Raw genomic sequence first — 19,002 nt, forward strand, 5'->3', positions numbered from 1 at the left:
ATGGACAAGATAAAACCTAATAAAGGCAGGTTTAAAAACAATTAATAGATTGTTATATTTATTACTAAACGAGCATGTATACATACATATTTTTCGTAGCATCAGTTGCACCTCAACTTCTGAGGACTTTTACTGTGAGGTGAGGCTTTTATTGTGAAACTCCGGAGGTAAGCGTGGTCGGAAGTGTGTGTCTCAGTCGTTACCAACGGTCACAGCGCTGCTCCGTGATTAAACTGTTAACCGAGTTTAGTTGGTTGTTTCCGCCTCTTTGTTTGACAGGAGCCTTTTTTAGGTTTGTGCCGAAGTTTTAAGGGTTTAGTTTTGAGAAGATTTAAAATCAACGCTTTAAATTGTACTTCTGGATCCACAGCAGCTCAACTGGAGTCACTTCTGAAACAGTGAGTCCAACACACACTCTGGACCTCTAAATACTGTCACTTTACATTTTATAACACAGAGTTAGACAGATATACTACTGCTGGCTTCAGCTATGTGAAGATATAACAAGTTGTTCTACTGTGTTGCCGTTTACTTTGTTGCTCTTTGGAAACCTGAGTGCAACCTTTGACCAGGACTGATAGAAACACTTGATGTTGTTTGTTCCTCCTGTGCAGATGTTTGTTGGTGGGCAGCTGTAGATGCCTAGAATGAATCTACAAACCCTGTCACTGAGAACCCTGCTGGTTCTGGGGCTCTGGCAGTCTGGGAGGAGAAGCCTCGCCTCGGCTCCAGAGCTCAAAGAGCAGCCCAAGAAAATAGGTAAGAAGTCCCAGCTATGAGTCTGCCTTCATTTCACTCTGTCTGCTCAGTGTGATGCATCAACAGGATGTAAAATGTTGCTTTATTGAGATAATCCAAGTTACAGAATCCTTCACGAGATGGATAAAAAGCGACACAGTAGCTGCAAAAGTAAAAAATATCAATGAAAGGCTTCAAAAGAGAGTTAAAAGGAAGTTAAAATTCAAATAACAAAGTGTGTTTTAAGGAGGGACTGAGCCGACCTGATTTCCTCGTTCCAGAGCCTCGAGGCCCCGACTGTCCCCAACGCTTTGTCCCCATTAGTTTTTAGTTGGCCCCTAAAATAGACTAAAGAGCTTGAGGATCTCAAAGTGCATGCCAGCACATGTGTGGTGCTAAAAGATAAGAAATACAGCCAAGACAGAGGTCATGAAGGGCCGTAAATCAGTACAATCTTTAAATATATCCTAAAACATACAAGGAGCCGACGTACAGAGGTCTGAGTAATAAATTGGTGATATATAAACCTGAAGCCTGCATTGCATCACTAAAGTAAGAGGCATCATGTATCTAGCAGCTAAACTTTTAAATTCTAAGCGTAGTTGTTATTTTAGGGTTTTATAACCAGATAACTTCAAATTTTGTTAGTGTAATAGAAGTGTGACACACAACTTGAATGAATTAAAACAGCCCACAGATATGTTGTTATTGGTGTATACATAAATTTTATGATATGAAAATGTTTGAAAACATTGTTTACAATCCTTTCAGCACTGTCTGCAGCACATGTAGTAGAGCAGACAATGGTGCAGAGTCAACTGGAGTCTTTGCAATAACTTTCAAACTAGTTTGTGAAATATTTTGCTGGAAGGGTAATAAACAATGACCCCAACATTTAAATAAATAAATAAAACAACCATATATCAAAAACATTGGCTGACAGTATTTGTTAGTTATAGCTGCACACTGAGTTCAACAGTGAGCTGTCATTTGTAATAAAACACCCCATAAACTAATATTAATTACCTTCTCCCTGAAGGAAACTTGTTAAATTCATTAGTAAATTAGTGTCACAAATGTAGTATGATATGTTTCTTGGTTTGATCAATAAGTTAAACTCTTCTCTGTAATGATTCGAGGATAATCTTGCCTTATGGGATGCAGATTTTTGTGCAAAACGGGTGGAAGTAAACTTCCAGTCAAATGAAACAGAAATGAGTCTATGAAAATGTATGTAAACATTCTGTTTGCATACTAGAGTTGTTTATTGAGCCAGCATTTCAAAACAAAATGTGGAAAAAATGTCTCATATTTAGCACATTATGTACAAGAACTTTCAAACTTTAATGGGCTATTACCCGTTGTATGCTTGAGCCACTCTCTCCATGATAAAATTCCACAACACTGATAATAAAACTATTCTGCCCCTCATTTCCTATTCTAATCCAGTCAGGCGTTTTGTAGTGAACTCGTGTTGTTTTCTGTTTTCTGTCACTGCTCCTGTGAAGCCGTGGTTGGAGCAGGCATCGGTGGCACAGCGGCAGCGTTTTATTTGAGGCAAGAGTTTGGAAATGCGGTCAAGATCGACGTGTTTGAACCCGGAGATGTTGGTGGGAGACTTGCGACAGTGAAGATGGGAGATTATGAGTACGAGACGGGAGGCTCAGTGATCCATCCTCTGAACCTACACATGAAGCACTTCATTGAGAAACTCGGTGACGCATCCTAAACCACTTGGATTAAAGATACGATATGTTCAAATACATGTATGTAAGCTGGGATATTTGAAAACTGAACCTTGCATGTTTCTTGTGGGTTTTTTTTTTTCAGGTATTCCTCCAAGGAAAGATGTCCCCTCTAAAATGGCGATCTTTGATGGAAAAGAGCTTGTATTCGAAGAGAGCAATTGGTTCATAGTTAATTTCCTGCGCATGCTCTGGAGATACGGGTTCAGCTTTCTTCGAATGCATATGTGGGTGGAGAGTGTGCTGGACAAATTCATGAGGTGAGGACAGAAAATCAGTTGTCATGGCTCCTAAACTGCATCTTCAAAACACAGTTTGGTTCCGAGCACTGAATGGTTTGAAGACCCTATTGAAACCCATGGGTTTTTTCATTATTTTTTACAAAACAATCTTAAATTTGAAGGCCTAAAAATGTGATATTTCGGGGGATTTGCATAGGTGTGACCCAAAATGGCTCAATAGCGCCACCAGGAAAATTTCAATCAAGAACTAATATGTGTGACCTTGAGGTATGAAATTTGGTGCACATCTGTAACATGTCAAGACGCACGAAAGTCTGTGGCAACCATGCCCAAAACCCAGCAGGAAGTTGACCATTTTGAATTATGTATCATATTTTGGACTATTGTGGACACATATTTGCACATTTTCAAAAGCTAAATACTCAAACAGGGTAACCCAGGCAGAGCTGAAATTAGACCAGGATGTATACCAGGCATGGGTGATCAAAAGTTGGCAAAATACTCAAAAAAAAAAAAGCCTGGAAATGGCAGCTGGCGGAATGTCAACATTTTGTCATGAAACAGGAAATGCTGTGTAACTCTCCTGTACAAGCTCCAATCTGCCTCAAACTTTACACGTGTGATCAGAGTCCAGTCCTGATGACATCCACAGGCTGAAATACTCTTAATCGCAGTGCCACCTGGTGAACATGCTTGGATTTGCTGACCAGCAAGGATGCGAGGACTCTATCAACGCTGCTTGTTGTTTTAATTCTAGTTAATTCTTCTGTTTTGTGCTTTAATAATGATGTGAATCCTGTTATTCACAGAATCTATCAGTATCAACAGTACGGCTACTCATTCTCCACCGTGGAAAGGCTCTTACATGCCATGGGAGGCGATAATTTTCTTACCCTGATGAATCAGACGCTGGAGGAAACCATGATGGGTGAAGGATTTTCACAGGTCTTCATCAACGACATTGTTGCACCCATCACTCGTGTCAACTATGGACAAAGTGTTCGCATCAATGGCTTTGTTGGTAGGTTTTGCAATGTAAGACAAACCTTTTAGATACATTTTGCAACTGTAAAATCGAGTTAACATGCATGTTTTGTTGTCCAGGTGCTGTGTCACTAGCAGGGGCAGATCCAGGCCTGTGGGCAGTAGATGGAGGCAATAAGAGAGTGTGCTCAGGTCTGCTTTACCACAGCAAGAGTGAGCTCATCCACGCCAGGGTGACTTCCATTTCGATCAAGGTTCGGCCATCCAAGACAGGTAACATTTACACGCCATGATGTGGCACAGATATTACCATTTTCTCTTAGGAAGTTTCACAGATTTCATTCCAATTTCGCTCCATCTTCCATTATCAGGGAACCCGATGAGCTTCTATGAGCTCAACTATGTTGGAGATTCAGGCGCAGCACACGGTTTATACGACATTGTGATCATAGCAACACCACTACACCAGGGGAAATCAGACATCACCTTCACAGGCTTCTCCCCTTCGATCCCCACTCACTTCCCGGGCCGCTACCACCAGACGGTGTCCACTCTGGTCCACGGCCTCCTGAACGTGTCCTACCTGGGCACAACCGAGTCGCCCTCAGAATTCACTGTGTCCGACGTCCTCACCACGGACTCGAAGGGCTCTGTCATCAACAGCCTGAGCTCTCTGGACCCGGTGCACATCCCCCCGGACTACAAGCGACCCCCCACCAGCGAAGCTAAGGTGTGGAAGGTTTTCTCTCCGCAGCCTCTTTCCAAGCAGCAGCTGCAGAACATATTCCTCTCCTATGATTCGGTGTCTGAGACGTCGTGGCTGGCGTACCCGGCTTACCGTCCGCCGCAGCGCAAGACCCCTCCGTTCATCCTGCACAACCGGCTCTACTACCTCAGTGCTGTGGAGTGGGCAGCCAGCGCCATGGAGATGAGCGCCATCTCCGCCAGGAACGTAGTTTTGCTGGCACATCACCGCTGGCACCAACAGACCACCAAGATCGACCAGGAGGACCTGCACACCCGACTACGAGGAGAACTCTGAGGAGGGAGAACTACTTGAAATTAGAACCAAAAAGCAATAATTTCCCATCAATCAAGCGCATCATTTCTATCTGTCAGGTAACATTGAGCTGTTCAGAGTAATTACTGAGATCTGGGAACACGGTGACAGTAGAGCTGCAACTTTAGCTGATTAGTTGATCAAAATAGAATTTATCTACAGCTGTTAATAACTGTTAGAGTCAACTGTGATGCGAAGATGTCAGATATTTAGTAGTTTCAGCCTCTGAAATGTTAGGATTTCTAATTGTTCGCTGCCTTATTTTATAGTAAATTCAATCACTTTGAGTTTGGACAGAACAAATTTGATCACATCACGTTTTGCATATGTTTGTGTTTTTCCAGGGTTAGGCTTAGGTTCATGTTGTCTTCATTCAGATTCAATGACTCTGTTTCAGCTGTTTTGACAGAAATCTGTGCATTTTCTCATATTTCAGACAATTTGATAAACAAAAGCGTGTATTGTAACAAAATTTGTTTAAAAAAATGTGAGATTTTTTCCTCATATCTTATCATTTTGGTCCTGTTCATTTTCCTTTGGCACTGGTTAAAACTCTCAATATTACTCTGAGCAGGAAGGACCCTGATTTTATCTACATATTTATGCAAATTATTCAATAATGAATATCATCTCTAGTTGCACTACAACTTCTGAGAGCACAACAGACACGAGCAGTCAAAGAGTTTTAAACAAGCTCAGCAGTTTAACCAGTCTATCTAAGCCACTTTATTTGGAGATAAAACCAAAAATGAGAGCCCCTGAAATTCTCCTGATTACACAGAAACACATTCAGAAAACAAAGCTACTTAAACTAGAATCACAAAGTTGTGTGAACTGATGGTAGTGGACAGTAGTTTTACTTGCTATCTCTTCAAACTAGTATTTTTGTGAAGTTTCTGCTTTCCCAGACCTCTGTAGTTGCCTCTGAGAGTACAGTGTTCATTTTTCCGTTGGTAAAACCAAGTGCAACGACTTGTTGACGTTTGTGTTAAATCCTAAAGCATCACCAGCAACAGCAGCACAACTTAGAACTGTATAATCACTGTGAACCTCGCTGCACATGAGTGTCTTGAGCAAATGTCAGTTTATGTTTTTTACTGTATGTTGCTCCTGTTATGAACACGGTACAGAAAACTGTTTAAGGTAAAGCCAGCGACTCTAATACAATACACTTTTTTGTCAAATTCATCATGCACACTGAAAAGAAATGCATACTTGGCTCTGGAAGCAAACAAAGTGGCTTGGACTTGTTGAGGAATTCTGCGATGTTGAGGGATGAATGAGGAGGCAGATTTAGAGACACTGTGGAGACTCAGATGGTTTATGTTGAGAATAAGGTTTACTGATATCAGGAGAAGTGATACGACGAGCAACCTTGAGTCTATATTGAGTTGGGAGGAAGGCCATATTTAGACTACGGCCCAAAATGTAGTCAACTTTTCTACTCTATGACAGCAGACTAAACAATATCTAATCTTAACCAAGTCATGTTTCTCCTACAGCAGCTGTCTCTCTCTCATGTATCTTCTTCTGCCTTTCTCAGGGTCTTATTAGGGACAGAGAGGGCTTGAATGAGCTCCCAGCCTCAGTTTGGGAGAAGCAAATAGGAAGAGAGGTCAAAGGTGACCTGTAGGATAATCCGAGGTGATCTGTAGGTTCTACAGGTTGATTTAAGGTGACTGTAGCTGACAGATGCAACCTGCATGATATTCTGGGACGTCTTCAGCTAACAGTCCCGAGGGAACACGTCACAGGACTGATCCATAAAACATTATTCCAGCTTGTTCTGGGCACATAAATGGAGAGTAGGGGGCATCGGGAACAAGTGGGGGCAATTAATGAGGAAGACATTCTAAACATGCAAACATGTTAAATGTGAACAACCTTTCTGCAGAATCACTCCACCTTTATAGGAAATCATTTTGTCATTTCCCTTCAGGCGCATTCCTGTGTTGCATTTACTGGTCTAATGATGTGTCTTTGCTGACTGGTTATGTGTCCTCCAATGACTTCCTGGTCTCTCTACCTCCTCATCACACTACTGTTCATGTTGTTAATGAGTTCAGGCAGCTGTCAGCGAGAAAGTTTCTGTCCCCAAGGCTTTTTGTTTTTGGAAACTGAATGATGTTAGCACTGTAAGAAGTTTCTTGATGTGAGTGGAGTGGAGTTTGCATGTTCTCCCTGTGACTTGGTGGGTTTTCTCTGGCTTCCTCCCACAGTCTAAAGACATGCAGGGTTGGTTAGTTGATGATTTTTAATTAGCTGTCGGTGTGAAAGTGTGTGTTCGTGGTCATCTGGGTCTTTGTGTTCTCCCTGTGATGGACTAACCTGTCCAGAGTTTACCCAAAGTCAGCTGTGTTAGTCTCTGACAGGATAAAGCGGGTAAAATAACGGATGAATGGATCGACGATGCTGATGTCAATAATGAAAAGTGTTTTTCTTACTACTTAACTAATATGTTGACTTTAATCACACTACAGAAGAGGTAACAGATGACTAAATGAAGCTTTTTTGAGTAACGATTGTGCCTTAAAGATGTCTAATTGGCTAATGTGTTTATTAAATTAGAAGTATCATTTTAGAAATTCTTCCTTTATTATTTTTGAATTAGAAAATTGCCACCGCAGGACCAAACTGCAATCAGTATGATGCTTTTCTAGATTTAGTTGCAACATAGAGAGGAGAATTGAAAGTATTCTGTTCCTGTGAATAATCAGAAACTCTACACTACCAAGACCACTTTTAGGTTCTTTACCTATTTTGGGATAAAAAGCAACTGTAGTTTGCTAATTGTTTCTTAAGCACCTTTAGAGTGTGTGTTTTCTAGATCTTTGAGAGAAGTAGCAAGAATATTAATTGTGCACTTTACCTATTCTAAAGTTTCAGTCTTACATGTTAATTTCAGAATGAATTTGATTTCAAACAAAACTGAAACCTTGCAGATTCTACTGTGTTTACAATCACAATAAAGTGATGAAACTCTGTTTGCCTTGTTTTCTTATTTTATATTTTGATCCAAAGCCTTCAGCTAAAAAGCAAAGACTAAATTGAAATACAGTTGGATAATTATTCAACAAGTACTGTACAGCAAACTTGTGTGTAAAGTCAAATTTGGTGTCACTGATTTGGGTCCACCCCTGTGGCAAACCCTGAAACCCACTTCATGCTGCCGTTGATCAGATGTGCAGATCTGAGCTTCCTTCTCAAACCATTTCCTTTTGTCATTACTAAAACAACCACTTCCAACCCATTTTGTGTGTGCAAATACCTGAAAACCTACAGCTTTCTCCAGGGAAAGACTGTCACAAAGTGCATGCCATTAAATCCCCATTTGAATGATCACTGTGAAGGTTCTGAATGGAAACGTTTTTGGCTTCAGAGGACGCTGGTTGACATGTTTTATACACCAATTTGGAGTAATACCTTGAGAATACGGTAAATGAGCTGAAAGCAACACAGGCTGCACCACCATAAACCAGGAACAATATTATTACAGACATGTCTCAAAAACATTCATTATGTCTTCTTGTTAGCACACGAGTTTTAAGTTCTTTTGTTCAGACAAACCAAGATTGCTTGACGGTTTCGGCGAGTGCCGTGGCCTTCCGCAGAAGCGTGAGGCTGACGGCCTGTGACGTGTTCAGCCGGCAGAAGCTCCGTCCTCCCTCCGCCATCAGGCTTTGTACCCGCCCGCACTGGGGACACCGCCAAACCCCCCCCCCCCAGGAGGAAAATAAATACTGACAAAAAGATTACTTTCAAGAGTACAAAAAAGATTTAGTATGAGAAATTATACTTACCATCTGTTGATGTGGAAAAGCGCTGCTGCTCCCAAGTTGACCAGGTGATCACCATCAATCAGACATCAAGGTGGTCAGACACTGTAGCCTCATCCATGGTATATTACATTCAGATTGTATTTTGTAGGACGGGGATAAATTTTGATATTTTAACTTGTTTGATTTTTGTCAAATTGATTCATCTAGTGTATTGACATGTCTTTAAGACAACATATCTATAAAACAGTGCTTTGTTATCGTCTATAGTTTTGTTTGGGCACCAGCATTTGTTCATCAATTCAATAGAGATGAAAAACTATGGTCTGATTGAATCATGGCCAGATCAGGTAAATTACTGTGAGGGTAGAATGGTGCAGCAGCCAGAGAGGGGTGTGGCCACCAGAGAGATGGTGTGGTGATGCTGGACAGACAGGTGCAGATATAAACAGGGACAGGAGATGACAGTTCACTACAGCAGACACGAGGGGATTTGTACAACTCGATACTACTAATACTAAACAAATGCGATGGTCTACTCTTCACACCTCTGGTTGGCAGCCGGCCGTGTTGAAAAGACAATGAGAGCTCAAGATAAAAGCCAACACCAGAACCAACATTTAAAGACAGATACCACTTACTTTGTGTAGATCAAAATAAAATTTCTTCTCCAGCATGGCTTCAAACTACGCATCGGCGGCCATGCTGGACGACGCATGGCGTGGAATGGACAGAGACAGCCTGAAGAAGCAGCACGGCGGCCATGTTGGAAAGACAGAACAGGTCGGCACGGCGGCCGAGGAGAGACAACCCATTAAAATAAGGAAGTAAACACGGGACTTACTGTAGAGCGATCATCAACGACGCAAGTGTTCGCATTAAGCTAAACTACGGGAAGATGAACAACCTAGAAACAAAAAGTTACACACTGATCACATCCTAACCTTAAGAGAAATGGAAAGATGAAAAGAAATAAAGGATAGAAGGCACAGTGGCCAAAAATATAAATAGTCCTCACAGTTCGTAGATTCTACCTGAAAAAGAAAGAAGCCATGGTGAATTGGTGCAAACAGGTTAGAGATTTAGACTTTTTGAATACGTGGAAAAATACAGTTAAAAACACATGCATATGGATGAGACCTCAGTCAGACACTGCAGCAACAATCTGTGAAAACCCTGAAACACAATGCACTGACCTCTTCATGAGAGGTAAAGCTTGGCGTTTTCAGCGACGTTCTTCAAACATTTTGAGCCTCACCAACACTCTTAACAACTGGCAATTTGACAGTTTAATGCAGAAGATGACTTCCCCTGCTGGTGCCATTTTGCATCTGCACCTGTTTGGTAAGTGACAAAAGCAGTCCAGTTACATGCACCTTTATTGCTATAGCACCTTCCTAAAACTAATGTTCAAGATGCTGTAGAAAGCAGACTAAATGTACCAGTTGTAGTGCAAAGAGAAGGTGGTTCAACATGGGATATTTTGTCAGTTGTGAGCCATCTTGACAGTATTAATCTACTTCAAGAGTCCAAAACATTTTGACAAAAACTGAAGACTTTCACAGAATGAGATGTGTCTTCTTCTTTCCTTTCGGCTTTTCCCTTCAGGGGTCACCACAGCAAATCAATTGCCTCCATCTAACCCTGTCTTCTGCATCCTCTCCATCTAACCCTGTCTTTTGCATCCTCTACAGAATGAGACGTGTACTAGTCCTTTATTTTACAGATGTAGTTTTAACTGTCAGGCTTTAGGCCAATATACATTTAGACATGCATTCTTGAATTGTGCAGCTTGATTAAATCAAATTTTATTTGAATCTCAACTTCAAATTGAATTCTGCTGCTCTGAAAGTGCACTTTATTGCTCTTTTGCACCGGCCTGATGTGTGTAACATGTTTAGTTACAAGAAAAGCATTTGAACTTTGAAAATTTAACATGCAAGTATAAAATTTCAGCAAGTCATACATTTTAGAGCTACTGAACTGTATTTCCAAATCCTTTTAGTTCTTAAATTAAAAAAATTTAAACAAATTCAAATTCCATGTCAAATGGTACAGCCAAAAATAAAACTTATTAGCAATAAAATGTTTTATAAATTGGCATCTAAATGAAAAATGAACAACCCCCTCTGTGAAACATTTAGAATATGGACAAGAATCCATCAACACCAAGAGAAAACACGTAGTAAAATGAACTCTGAAATCCAAGTGCGCCGCATCCGTTTAAATCGAATCCAGTTAAATGATTATTAAAGTTTGACTAACCGATGTGCTTCAGATTTTAAACTGTAGCTCAATATGTTAAATCAATAAAAGCATTAGAAACATTTAAAGAAACTCGAAGCACACTGGGTGAGAGTGAGGCCTGCTCAGGTGTGTTGATTAGCATGTTTAATTACAGGTGTGAACACGCTAATCCAACACACCTGAGCAGACCTCACTCACCCACCTTCACAAACTCTCAACCAATTTTCAGACTTTTACTGACCTGTATTCTGTCACTTCGAGCTCCTCATTCTGTCCGAGGAGGTTTTAAAATCATAGGCAAACAGCAGAGTTGAACGGGGTCCGTTTGTGCGTCTGAGGCCTTCAGGAGACAGAAACGCTTTGAAATGACGTTTTACAAGCCAAAATGCAAAAAATTCAACACGCCACTCACAAGCTGATTTTTACTCACTTTTAACAGACTCTGAAGACTCGTTTCCAGCCGGCGTCCTTGTAAATTCAACTTTTAAGCAGAAGTTCCTGAGGTAACCGTCTTGAACTCGCATCACTTTGGTGAGTGAGTCGGCTGATCTGGCGACCCCGCTGGGCGCGAACTGCCGAATTCTGCCAGCTGAACACGTCACAGGCCGTCAGCCGCACGCTTCCAGGGAAGGCCACGGCGCTCGCCGAAACAGTCAAACAAGGTGATCAACATCTATCTAATCTTTGAGTAAATTTTTCCTTCAATTTCCACAACAGTTAGTTATTTTTTTTACTGGCAATAAATCCATTTCGTTTGGATCCTTTATCTTGCTGTAGTTGCTGTCTTATGGAGTGATTTGATTGGTTATATGTCAAGAATAAAACTCCATTAATTTAACTTCTGTAAACAAAACAAAAATGTATCAAAGTTTTCTGTTAGTTTGTGTTCTTCTAAGTTTAACTCCAAGATTTTAAATACTTTCATTCACTGCAAATGAGTATCTCCTTCCAGTGTCTCACTAATGGTTATTATCAGTGTTAAAAACCCACAAAACACCCCTCTATACTGGACCACACTTAGTACAGTCCGGTTCCCCTTTCTATAAATCTGCTTGGAATCTTCCACTTCCTGTTTGTCAAAGTGGTCTTCTACCTGGACAGGTTTTGTTGGAGCTCATGCAACAAATATTTTGGGTAACTGCACTTTAATATGGATGGATGGCACTGAATTGGAGTCTGTTTTAATGAGACTGAGTTCAGATGTGTAGCTCTCTGATTAAACAGGAAATTATGTCTCAGAATTCACAGAGAAGTCTGAAATGTTTGCTAGGTTAGTGTCCCACATGTTCTTTGGCTCAGCTAAAGCTAACTCTCTCCAACTTCTGGATCTCTGGAGTTACTTGTTGTTAAAATATTTATCTATAGGTACTGAAGCTCAGAAAGTCTGAGATGTTTGTTCAAAATAAGCTCATTCTCAAGTCTTATCTGAACTGTCCTCTTTTGTTTGAACTTTCCCTAAACATAGGAGTTAATGACAGAGCAGCACATCCAGACTCAGTCTCATTTATGTAGAGATTAAACTTCCGTGTTATTCATTGATGGTAAAGTGCACTGTTAGTTTGAACCTTCAGACAGTCTAAGGGCTGAAATTTTCAAAGTTTCTCAGTACTCCTCTGTTAGTTTGAACTTTGTGGTTAACAGAAGCCTTAAAACTTGTGACCATGAGTCTTGATTTCACATTTAGACCATCTATCTGAGTTCTTCTCAGACCTTCACCTGTGGGTTCTTCAGAAATCCTGAACAAACTTTGATTCTCTTCACTGAACAGTAAAGTTTGTGGAGATCAGAAGGTAACATTAGTTTGATCGATGCCTTCAACTACTTGTAGACTTTATCTGGAAAGCAGTTTTCTGAAATTAATTCTTAGCAAATCTGTCCACAGTCAAAGAACACAGAAAGAGGAAATGTTTGAAGAAACAACTTGATGTTTTCATTTCAGACTAGAAAACACTTGAAGACCTTTATGTGTTTTTGCTCTTTTTGATCGTTTTATCGTGTCTTCTGTTTAATTTGATCTTCTAAAGTCTAACTGGTGTCTTTTCAAATGTTTTGTCTTTAGTTTGATTCTTCTTAAATGTTTAATTTTGCTCTTTTCCCGCCTATTGTTTTCTAATGTCTGATGTGACTTCGAAATGTTTTTAATTGTTTTTTTTTTTTAAATGTTTAACCGGCTTGTTTAAAAAAATGTCCTTTTCTTTCCCAATGTTTAATTTTTAATTAAATCTTTCTGTTTTTTCTTTTTAATTGTTTTACCACCTTTTAATATTTAATTTTCTTTTTAAATGCTAAATTGTATTTTCTGCTCCACTCTTTATTATATTCATTCTAATAATATTCACTTGATGAACAATCCTACCTCCCACTCTGGACTTGTGGCTCTTGGCTGCTGCTTGGTTCTGGATCTTTCTTCTGGCTCTGAAGGGCTGCAGGACAAAGTTTCCCAGTTATGTGGTTGCATCATACTATTATTTAGAGAATCACTTCTTAAAACCCACTTTTATAGACTTGCTTTTATGTGAGGTTTACTTTTAGCTTCAATTAGTTTTAATGTTTTATTCTGTGTTGTCCTGTATATTTTAGATGTTCTGTTTTATTTTACTTTTAGCTGCCTGGTTCTTTGGTGTGATGTCCTCTCATTTAATTGTCTGGTTTTTTTTACTTTTAATTTCAGCACTCAGTCTTGTTCTTTAATTTTCAGACTGCTTAATTCCCTTGGTTGAGTTGCGTACTAATCTAGCTAATTATTAATTTAAGTTGTCATTTTTACTATTTATTTTTAATTGACTGCTCTGACTTTTCTCCTGTAGCTTGATTGTCTGTGTTGCATGTTTTTAATGTCAATGCACTTTGTGAATATTGTTCTTGCTGGTGCTATGTAAATAAACTTATTATAATTGAGGAATTGTCTTCCTGAGCTGCATTGTGACCCGTCATTCATAAGCCAAGTGTGCTCGATGAAATCACAGTTTCCACACCCAAAAAGGAAATCGACATTGTTTTCAGCTTAGAAACATGGAGTCCTTTTTTTCCCCTATCAAACATCCCAAATAAAGGCCCATGTGACTGAAGAGAACAACAATAGGCGGCATTGACGGGCCAAATAAGGACACGACTGTCTGCTGATGTGCCACCCAGCTGTCCTCTCAGGTAGGGAGGGACAATGGTACCAGAGCCGCCTGTCCATGCACAACATGTGATGCCACTGAAGATATAAGAGGCGGCAAAAAGTGACCACAACAACAAAGCACACAGTTTGGAGGGACACCCAAAATCTTCCCAAATAATAAAACAAGCAGAAGAGAAGTCAAGATGAGATTTCTAGTGCCACTGTTTGTTTTCCTGGCCGTGGCTGCGTTTCACACCGGTAAGAAGAAAAATGTTCAAATGATGGATGTTGGGAGACAAAATATTTCTTTTCTGTACCAATTTGAAGCCCGACTGATGTGTCTGTGTCGACTTGTAGCGCTCTCAGCTTCTCTGGAATCTGCAGAGAAAGAGGAAAAAATTGCTCAACATGGTGAGGAATCATTTTTTTCAATATGAATCAACGCTAATGATGATGATGGTTGCACATCTGGAAACTTTTCTCTTCTGTTCATGCAGATGGGCTAACTGAGCTGCAGAAAGTAGGTACGTTTAATGCAAAACAGATAATTTAGAGATGTAAAAGCAACTGTTGTCTCACTTTTTTTATTTTTGCAATGTTTCTGCACCAGTATTTGCAGTGACCGTCCATGTTCACGGCTTTTGTTTTCATCTCCTCAGATCAGATGGAGTTTGAAGCAGCTCAGAAGAACAATGCAGCTCAGATGAACAGTAAGTTCTAAAAGCTCAAATAAGCAGTGGTGGAAGAAGCACCAATAGAGCAAAAAATGTAAGAAATAGTCCATTAGAAAGTAAGAGTCCTGCATGTACTTTGAAACATATTAAAGTAAAAGTCCTGGTTTGATCCCTCTGACTGATATAACATGACATGTGACTTTATTAGAATATTATTAGTGAATGATTAGCATGTTACTGTTGTAGCTGCTGCAGAAACAGTTTCAGATTTGTAATAGGAGAGAAAAGAAGAAATTCAAATGCACAAATGTTTTCACCTTTAGAACCTTTTGTCTAATCTTTGAAGTTTAGTGAGATATTTGATCATTTGAACTTTTATTTATAAAATAATGTTTGATAGAGATGTTATCACAACTCGTACACATCTGAAAAGTCATCCCAATAACACGTTTTTCTAGTAAGAAACCAAAGAGTCAATATATAATTGAGGGACTGTGAAAAACCATGGGATATAGCTTGCATACATTTTTATTAAAAGTTAAAAAAAAGCTAATATTTTTTATGTTCATTATGATCCTATGATACCTGTCAACTGATACAAAAAGTCCCACAATTGTATATTGATCCCAAAAATATTTAAAAACCACTGGTTTAACAATGTGTTGTATTTTTAAAAACTTGTTGTACTGTATATTGTGTAAAATCGACATCTTGAGTGTAACTAAAGTGGTTAAATAAATGTTGGGGAGTAGAAAACGCAATATTTCCCTCTGAAATTAAGCAAAATTAAAGTATAAAGTAGCACAAAATGGAAAAAAAAGGCCTCAAGATTGTACTTAAGTACAGTTGTGGAGTAAATGTACTTAGTTACTTTCCATCACTGCAAATAAGAGGGCTTGAAGAGCTTTTTTTTTATTAATTATTTCTCACCATCTCCCTATGAAGTTACGGAGGAACAGAATGAAGACTCTCGCTACCTCGGTAAGTAGAAACTATAAAACACTGACTTCCCCATAAACTAATAACGGCTGATCCCTGAGGGTTCACTTTCTAACACAACCTTTCAATGTGTCTTCCAGAGGCTGCTCAGGATGACTCTGGTGAGTCCTAATCCATCACATGATCAGTCCCTGAACACTGTGATAAACGTCACAATCACCTGTTCAAATGTTTTCTACAGTGGAGGAGCATGTTGAGGCCGAGGACGACAACACAGGTGTGTAAAAACCAAACGTATGACTTCTGCGGTTCACATGTAAGCGTTCTCTACCTGAGATTCAACATTACATAACTGTCCAATCTGTCCTCCAGCAGAGGGAGGTGGGAACTCTGACGCTGCAGCTCATGTGGGTAAGAGGAGCTTTTACTGTTCAGACAGGAGCCTGTAGATGGCAATAAAGGACAGGTTGGAAAAGGATCACGTCCTGCAGAGAGATGTAAAATACTGCACTACTTATGTCTAAATAGCTGCACTTCTCCCCCACTTTATACACAGAATCAGAGTCTGAGTCCTCTGAGGAAACTGAAGGTCAGTTGGTGACATAGTTTTGTTTTTGTTTTGTTTTTTTAATTTCCACTTCTGTCCCACAATCAGAGTTAATTTCTGTCTTTATTCTTTTTAACCAGGGAGACAGAGGCGGGGTAAGTTTGTATGAAACAAACACAACATCATGAACTGAGAGCTAAAGTACAACCTGTGATTGTACATTAAATATTTTCATGAACTTAAGTCATTTTATGGGCTTTTAGTTATCTTTAAACTACTTAAAAGTCAATGTCTAGTCCATGATTTACTTCCTCCCTGTTTATCAAAGTTACGTATGGTCTTTAGAAGGTTATTTCAAAAAATGATCCCTTAGATGTAACTCTGTACCATTGTTTCCTTTAGAATGTGACTCCCACTCTCTGCAGCTCGAGCACACCAACTTATATAACTTTGCAAAAACGCTCCACTGATACTGGAGAAATTTAGCCATAACTGTTTGAACCAAAATCAATTCTGAAAAAGCATAATGACATGTAAAGCCCCATTCTGTGAGTCAACAGGAACAGCTGCTTAGTTTTGTTACATATAAAGCCTCTAAAATCTGCAATATATTATGATCAAAATGACAAAAGTCAGACAGAAAAAGGCAAAGAACAAAAAAAGACAAAATGTTACAAAAACAAGACGATATGTTACAATAATTAAACAGAAAACAGAAAAATTAGATACAAAATGACAAAAATTACACAAACACAAAATGAGACAAAAAAGAGACAAAAAATTTAACAAAAAACTTAGAAAGCGACAAAAAATGGGCACATGACACAAACAAGACAAAAAATGACAAAAGCAGCAAAAAATGATTTAAAAAAACAACAAAAACAAGACAAAATATTTCAAAAATGAGACACAAAACAACAGAACAATGAGCAGTCTAGTATTTTATTTATGATCAAAACAATATGTCATTGTCTAGAAATTATTTTAAATTTACAGTTTTACAAATTTACAATCCGCAGTTAATGTCTTCTGTAATCTTTACACAAAGTCAACCCACGGGCCGGATTGGACCCTCTGGAGGGCCGGCTTTGGCCCCGGGGCCACATGTTTGACACCCCTGATGTGGAGGTAAAACATAATGTGAAATGTTTTGTCTTCTTAGAGCATCATGAAGCAGTGACAGAGACAGCGAGCAGTGTGGGTAAGACTCAATTAAACAACACTGATAAAAGCCTCTTACTCATGAATTCAGCTCTGGAACTATCTGCTGTAATTTCACATTTTTCTTTTCTGTCCTCTGCAGATGAAGTCGGTCAGGATTCAACCAAGGAACAAGGTAAAAAAAAAAGAGCATAAAATCTTCTTACATACATCAGTAATTACTTAAAATAAACACATTATGTATCCCTAACTGTTTACTAGTTTTATCCTGAGACATTTCTGGAGGCCGACTCAGACGTACCTGCTGAGGCACGATGTGGTGAACTGTTTTGAGCAACGCAGTGAAAGTTAAATTGTAGGTTATGCAACCAACCAGTGAGGGAAAAACAGGGCCAGTCAGAGCCAGTCTCAGCCAGATTCAAATAGTGCCAAAAACCTTTATAGACTGTCTTCAGCTGTAAAATCCTTCAATCGCAATTACAAATTTACAACCTGGCAGCTCGTAACAACTGGAGGAGTGATATTTTTACCACTTTAATTTATGCATTCCCCAAAAAAAAACATGTTGTTTTGAAGAGGTCGCCACAGACATGAGTTTTTACTGCTTGACCTCGAAAATAAGACACTGGGATTGTTTGTTTGAACTCAGTCCCTCCTTGTATGTGAGTAAATCTGGGACAAGAATCCAGGGCACTCGGAGACATCTGTCCCCAGGTGCTTATTGTGCTTGATTTATACTGTATCATCTGCTTCTGGTTATTTTAGGTCCAAGGATGCACTGTCCCTGCCCTAAAAGATGCTGAAGAGACTTTTTAGAAATCAAAATGACTTTGGTGTAAAGATTGTTAGATGCACCAATAAAGGCAGGACGACACGAGTGTTAACTGTGGCAAGAAATTAATTAATCAACGGGGTGCAAGAAGAGGAAAGAGTTGAGCATTTTAATCTGAGGGGGATACAGGAGGCTTCATTGTGTGCAGTAACATGGCACAGTGCTGCAGTCATCATTCACCAGGAACAGTGAGTCATATAAAAACGTAGGAGAGCAGTGATTCATACGCTCACTTAGAGAGCTCTGGAATACTACTGGATTGTGTTTGTAATGTAAAGCTGGCGTAAAGGAATCCCTCTTTGTCTGTCCCTGCATCACAGATGTACTGGAGTGAGAGAGCAGAGCAGCATGTGGATCCCAGCGCTCATTCATCACCCGGTGCCTGAGCAGCACCGAGCTTACCGTCAATAAAAAGGGAACAATCCCACTTATCTGTACAACACGTCTGCTGTCGTTTCATGTCTCATAATGCGGTGTTCTTTTGATTAAGGTGTGGGGGATTTGAGCCTCCTGTCCTCATTTACAAGCACCAAAAAATGTTGTTTCCTTACCTGAAAAAAATCCAAAAATTCAGGGAAAAAAAAATCTGAAAATTTGCAAAACCTTTTGGAGAAAATTCTAATTCCTTAAGTCTTATTTTTAAAAAATCCCCCAAATTTGGCAAGAAAATTCTTGTAAATATTTTCAAAAAATGAGAAATCTTCCAAAAAAAACCCTAAAAATATCAAGTGATTACATATATATCAGTAAAACTTTTAACATTTTTACAGAAAAATCAACCAAAATCCAGGGAATTCCAAAAAAGTTTCCTTGTCTGAAAAAAAATCCATAAATTCAGAAAAATTCCCTGAAATTGCTGAAAATTTGGAAAACCTTCAGGAAGAAAAGTCCAATAATTCCTTAAGTTTTATTTTTTAAAAATCCCCTAAATTTGGCAAGAAAATGAGTAAA

At 39.3% G+C, this 19,002-nt stretch overlaps 2 protein-coding genes and 1 long non-coding RNA gene across 12 annotated transcripts; 2 read left to right on the forward strand and 1 right to left on the reverse strand.

The window, feature by feature from the left end:
• Positions 1-160: 160 nt before the first annotated feature.
• On the forward strand, positions 161-7,753 carry pcyox1 (prenylcysteine oxidase 1). Its single transcript, XM_022209960.2, has 7 exons — positions 161-398; positions 615-759; positions 2,247-2,453; positions 2,569-2,743; positions 3,535-3,746; positions 3,830-3,982; positions 4,081-7,753. Exons 2-7 carry the CDS (start codon positions 639-641, stop codon positions 4,749-4,751), a joined length of 1,539 nt encoding a protein of 512 aa, XP_022065652.1. The 5' UTR covers positions 161-398; positions 615-638; the 3' UTR covers positions 4,752-7,753.
• On the reverse strand, positions 4,636-11,359 carry LOC110962084 (uncharacterized). Of its 3 annotated transcripts, none has more exons than XR_007937511.1 (5): positions 11,223-11,359; positions 11,034-11,132; positions 9,742-9,882; positions 8,337-9,579; positions 4,636-4,747 (listed from the first exon to the last, which is right to left on the reverse strand). It is a non-coding gene; the product is annotated as an uncharacterized LOC110962084 (long non-coding RNA). The 3 variants fall into 3 exon arrangements; XR_007937510.1 differs by having other exon boundaries at positions 8,337-8,464; positions 8,570-9,882; XR_002596408.2 differs by having other exon boundaries at positions 8,337-9,882.
• Positions 11,360-14,009: 2,650 nt separating this feature from the next.
• Positions 14,010-18,491, forward strand: LOC110962085 (uncharacterized). 8 transcript variants are annotated; one of them, XM_051938361.1, is made up of 13 exons: positions 14,010-14,156; positions 14,256-14,309; positions 14,396-14,422; positions 14,558-14,608; positions 15,518-15,553; positions 15,652-15,672; positions 15,753-15,788; positions 15,884-15,922; positions 16,068-16,100; positions 16,199-16,213; positions 17,107-17,259; positions 17,362-17,394; positions 18,372-18,491. In XM_051938361.1, the coding sequence occupies exons 1-13, from the start codon at positions 14,102-14,104 to the stop codon at positions 18,383-18,385; spliced, it is 567 nt and encodes a 188-aa protein (XP_051794321.1). In that variant the 5' UTR covers positions 14,010-14,101; the 3' UTR covers positions 18,386-18,491. The 8 variants fall into 8 exon arrangements, with proteins under 8 accessions (XP_051794321.1, XP_051794322.1, XP_022065657.2 ...); XM_051938362.1 differs by having other exon boundaries at positions 15,887-15,922; XM_022209963.2 differs by having other exon boundaries at positions 14,012-14,156; positions 17,221-17,259.
• Positions 18,492-19,002: the final 511 nt, after the last annotated feature.

This window comes from Acanthochromis polyacanthus, chromosome 18 (genome assembly GCF_021347895.1).
Source record: "Acanthochromis polyacanthus isolate Apoly-LR-REF ecotype Palm Island chromosome 18, KAUST_Apoly_ChrSc, whole genome shotgun sequence".
In the NCBI taxonomy this organism is placed as follows: domain Eukaryota; kingdom Metazoa; phylum Chordata; class Actinopteri; family Pomacentridae; genus Acanthochromis; species Acanthochromis polyacanthus.